We start from the raw sequence: 4,046 nt of genomic DNA, 5'->3' as shown, positions 1-4,046 counted from the left end.
GGCCCCCCCAGACCGGCCTGTGGGTGGAGGAGTCCAGGACTCTCCACCCCAGAAACGAAGCTCCTCCTGAGCTAAGGCTGATCCTGGGTGCAGGAAGGCACCGGCAGCGTCCAGGAGCACTCCCAGCCGAGCGCAGCCTATTACCAGCCTGCAGAATCATGAGCTGAACTCTCATGCGTTGCAGACGCTGGTTACGCAGCGTGGCATGGCTATGGCCAACTGCAATGATAAGGGGCACATTTTCTCCTCCTTAAGCCTAAACGTGGTCCCAGAGGAGGAGGGTGCCCCAGCAGCACAATAGCCACCAGCCTCTCGCCACCTCGGCTTCTCATCTGCTTAATGTGGCTTTGCTATTGGCATCAGGCTGGCATGTCTGGAGAAACAGAGGCTTCTCATCAGGAATGAGGAAGGAGGCAGGACGTGGGCAGGTCCACACCAGTGTCCATAGCCAGCCCACCCCCCCTGTTTGCCCGGCTGCTCACCTGGTCACAAAGAGGCTGCAGCGGTTGTGTGCTGAGGTGCTTGAGCGAGGCCCCGGGGAGTTCTGGGTGTCTGTGCTTCTCTCTGAAACTAACCAAGCAGCTTGGTCACGGGTCAAGGCCAGGTGAGGGCGGCAAAGAACATGGCTTTCTTGCACGGGGCAGCCCAAAGCATAGGCGGCACCACGGTTTACTAGCCATGTGACCCTGGAAAATTCCCGAAGCTCTCCAGGTCTGTCTACTCATGAGAAAAGTGGAAATGGGAATGACAGTTACAGACAAATGGGTGGAGGGCAATGACAGGGGAAAGCAATGCCTAATGCCAGGGAGCGCTTTGTTCGGGACAGCAAACTGTAACATTAATCAAAAATAAATAAAGCCCAGATTCAGCTGAAAGGTAGAAAACAGATGTGAAGGGGTTTATTTTTATTTTTTTCATTTTTATTTTAAGTACCAGCGTGTGTGTATGCTTTCCAGAGAGAGAAAGAGAGGCAGAGAAAGAGACAGGGAGAATGCAACTGAAAGCGCTGTCACACGGCAACCCCAGAATCCTGCAGTCGGCCATGTAGGATCCAGCTCCTTTAGCCACTAGCCTTCAAGGCTGGCCCTGGAAAGTTATTTTATCTGCATTTTCCCCTGATTTTTTTTTTTTTTTTTTTTTTTTTTTTTTTTTTTTTTTTTTTTTTTTTTCCCGTGTGGTGTTTTTTTTTTTTTTTTTTTTTTTTTTTTTTTGCCACACGGTGTGTGCACTCACCAGACAGAGAGAAAGAAATTGCCCCTCAGGGTGGATGACCAGGCCACAGTCCCTTCTCTGTTCTCCTCCTGGGATTTTGGGTTTGCACGCACACAAACCCAGCAAGATTTTCAAGCCACCAGATCCAAACCTGAACCGTCGTCAGCCATGTGGGAATCCAGTGCCTTAACCAACAAACCACCTACTGGGCTCCCGGAAAGGTTATTTTAAAAGCTACTCTTTTAACATACCTAGAACCATCGATCAATCTTTTACAAATTATTTTTCCTTTCACCCTACCTAGAAAGTGGAAAAGAAAGTTTTTCTCCTGTGTTGCTGGTTTTAATTTGTTTTATCAATGGGGCAGTGAGAACTGCATTGCAGGTTCTCCGCGTTAAACTTCCACACCGTCCCAGCCCCGGCACTGGCCTCCTCCACCGGGTTCATCATGCGTTTCTCCAGCTCCTGATGGAAACGGAGCAGCTTTTTCCCCTGGAGCTGATGCTGAACTTCGCAGTGCTGGGAGCCTCGTCGCGTGCGGTATCTTCTTTCAGAAAGCCTATGTGATCACTGATCAAAAAAGAAACCGGGAACCTTGGGGCTCTGAGGACCCTACTGTACCACCAAGGCTTGGAACGACCAACCAACAATGGCAGCTGCGAAGTGCTGGAAAGGTCGGAGGGCGACCGACTGGCCAGTATTTGCCGCTTCCTCCCTCAGAGTGCTCTGAGCCCAGTGGAACATCTCTGCTCCGGCTAGATTACGGACACCAGTGTGCAGGAACGCTTCGCTACATTTTTAAGGTTCACCTACAGTTTCTTAACTCTGGGTGAGGAATTAAGGGGAGTGCAAAATAATAGTCAAAATTTCAGTCTCTGTGTTTGTTTTCTTGTTGTAAATACGAATTTTGTAAATTGAAATTTTTATAATACCTTTTTTCACAAAAAGTGTAATGATTTGTCAGTTAGATCGTCACCTGCAGTAAAGGACCATTCACACAAGGAGAAAACAGGTAACCCAGTTGTAGGAAGAGTCTACATTTGATATAAGTAACCATTAAAGAGTTAAAGCTCTCCTGGGGACACAGATGGATCCTAAGCTCAACCCCTCCTCCCAAGGCCTTCCCAGGAGAGTGGCGTTTGCCGGGGCCTCTCTGCCATCGCGGCCTGGATGTCTGGCCCACACTAAGCGGGAACTTCGGAAGGAGTTCGGTCCGCCTGCGCCAGGAAAGCTCAGGGCGCAGAACTCACCTGTGCAAGGGTGGAGGCAGTCCAGGGCCCGGGCCACTGGGCTGGCGCTGCCCGCCCGATGCAGCCTCTTCCTGAGCAGGTAGCTCCTGCTCTGCTGCACAGAGGAGCTTTCTTCCACGACGGTTCTCTCCACCTAGGGGCCATGTGCAGGGCATGTCTGCATCCCAAGGTCGGGAGGCGGCATTGACACAGACACGTGCAAACTGACCCTCAGACCAAGTCGGCATGGAACAGTCTGCCCGACAGTGAGAGCTGAGACGTGCATTCTCTAGCAACCAGAACGCGCTCCGCACCCACCGCCCACACTCGCCTGGAGGCAATTTACGAGCCCCCCTGTATTTATGCCCACGCACCCCTTCAATGGCTGGGTTTTCCCACCCAGAGCTCTGCCCTCTCGACTTTAACCCTCCCACCTTCGTGCCCCGACCACCTTCACGGCCGTGCTGACCCCTCACTCCAGTGCACCCCGTTACAGTCTGCTTGCTGGTCCGTTTCCCTAGCCTCACCCTCGCACCAGTGCCTAGTACAGCGTCCCCATGACGGTCGAGGAAGTCATTGAAATCTTTGTGGCCAACGCGGGGTCCGTGAGAGGACGGCACGCACTGGCAGAAGGCTCTCGCATCTCCCACAGCACACACCTCGCCTGCTCATCAAGTCCTCGGGCTCAGTTAACAGGAGCCACAGGTTCACATGCCAAGGCAGGAGCAGTCCAGGGAGGGGGCGGGGTGGGAGGGCCATTTTCTGACCGTGGGCAGCACCCCGCTCAGCCGTCGCCTGGTCTCCATTCACGGGTCCGCCACATTCACCTTGGTCTCAGTTCCCCAACCCGTTCTCAGGCGGTGCAACCTCCCAGCCATCTCTAGCCTCCCCTCCACCCACTTCCTCTCACATCTGTGCTGTGGGCACCTCCTGTCCTCCCCTCACCCCCCCACCCCAGCCCTGTCTGGCCTGATGGGGTCCCAACTCCGTGGTGCCATTCCTTCTCCAGGGCACCCAGCAGGGTCAGGCTGAGGCTGCCCCCAGCTGACCAGGGCTGGTCCCCCATCCTCCCTCCCTCCACCACTCCCCTATCTAGGACCACTTCCCGGAAATAACTTGCATGAAATCCCTGACTCTGGTTAGCTTGGTGGGAACCCGACCTAAGCCAAATGCCTGCCTTGTGCCAGCCACCTTGCCAGGCACTGGGTGGCAAGCAGCCCAGCATGACAAGCTCGGGTACAAGGTAGCGGAGGGAAGGGCAGCCAGGGGAGGGCTTGCTCACATGAAGCCCAGGGGAGAATCGCGATTGCCGAGCATCTGTGGAGATCTCAGGGGTCTTCGTCGTGCCAGGAGCTGGCCTTACCCTGAGGTCGTCCCCAGCACTGCAACAGAACTGCAAAGCTAAGAATGTTCTAGATCCACCCTGCCCAGGGTGGGAGTCCCCAGCCACAAGCGGCAGTTGAGCCCCTGAAATGTGGCAACATGACTGAGGACCTGGTTTTAATTTTCTTTCCCTTTAATTCATTATAATGAGTTCATTTAAATGCCAGTAAGCACTCCTGGCTAGCGGCTACAGCGCTGAGACGGGCGGCCACTCACCTCGCA

General features: G+C 53.9%; 1 protein-coding gene across 1 annotated transcript in view; it reads right to left on the bottom strand.

The window, feature by feature from the left end:
- The window catches only part of FRMPD2 (FERM and PDZ domain containing 2), a 113,884-nt gene that overhangs the window by 75,579 nt on the left and 34,259 nt on the right, over positions 1–4,046 (bottom strand). The window contains exons 6-7 of the mRNA XM_027771518.1: positions 2,463–2,595; positions 483–570 (exon numbers count right to left, since the gene is read on the bottom strand). Of these exons, the coding sequence (XP_027627319.1) occupies positions 483–570; positions 2,463–2,595 (221 nt within the window). The remainder of the gene's footprint in view (positions 1–482; positions 571–2,462; positions 2,596–4,046) is intronic.

This window comes from Tupaia chinensis, unplaced genomic scaffold (genome assembly GCF_000334495.1).
Source record: "Tupaia chinensis unplaced genomic scaffold, TupChi_1.0 Scaffold000221_1, whole genome shotgun sequence".
Classification (NCBI taxonomy): Eukaryota; Metazoa; Chordata; class Mammalia; order Scandentia; family Tupaiidae; genus Tupaia; species Tupaia belangeri.
This window is presented reverse-complemented; position numbering and strand designations above follow the sequence as displayed.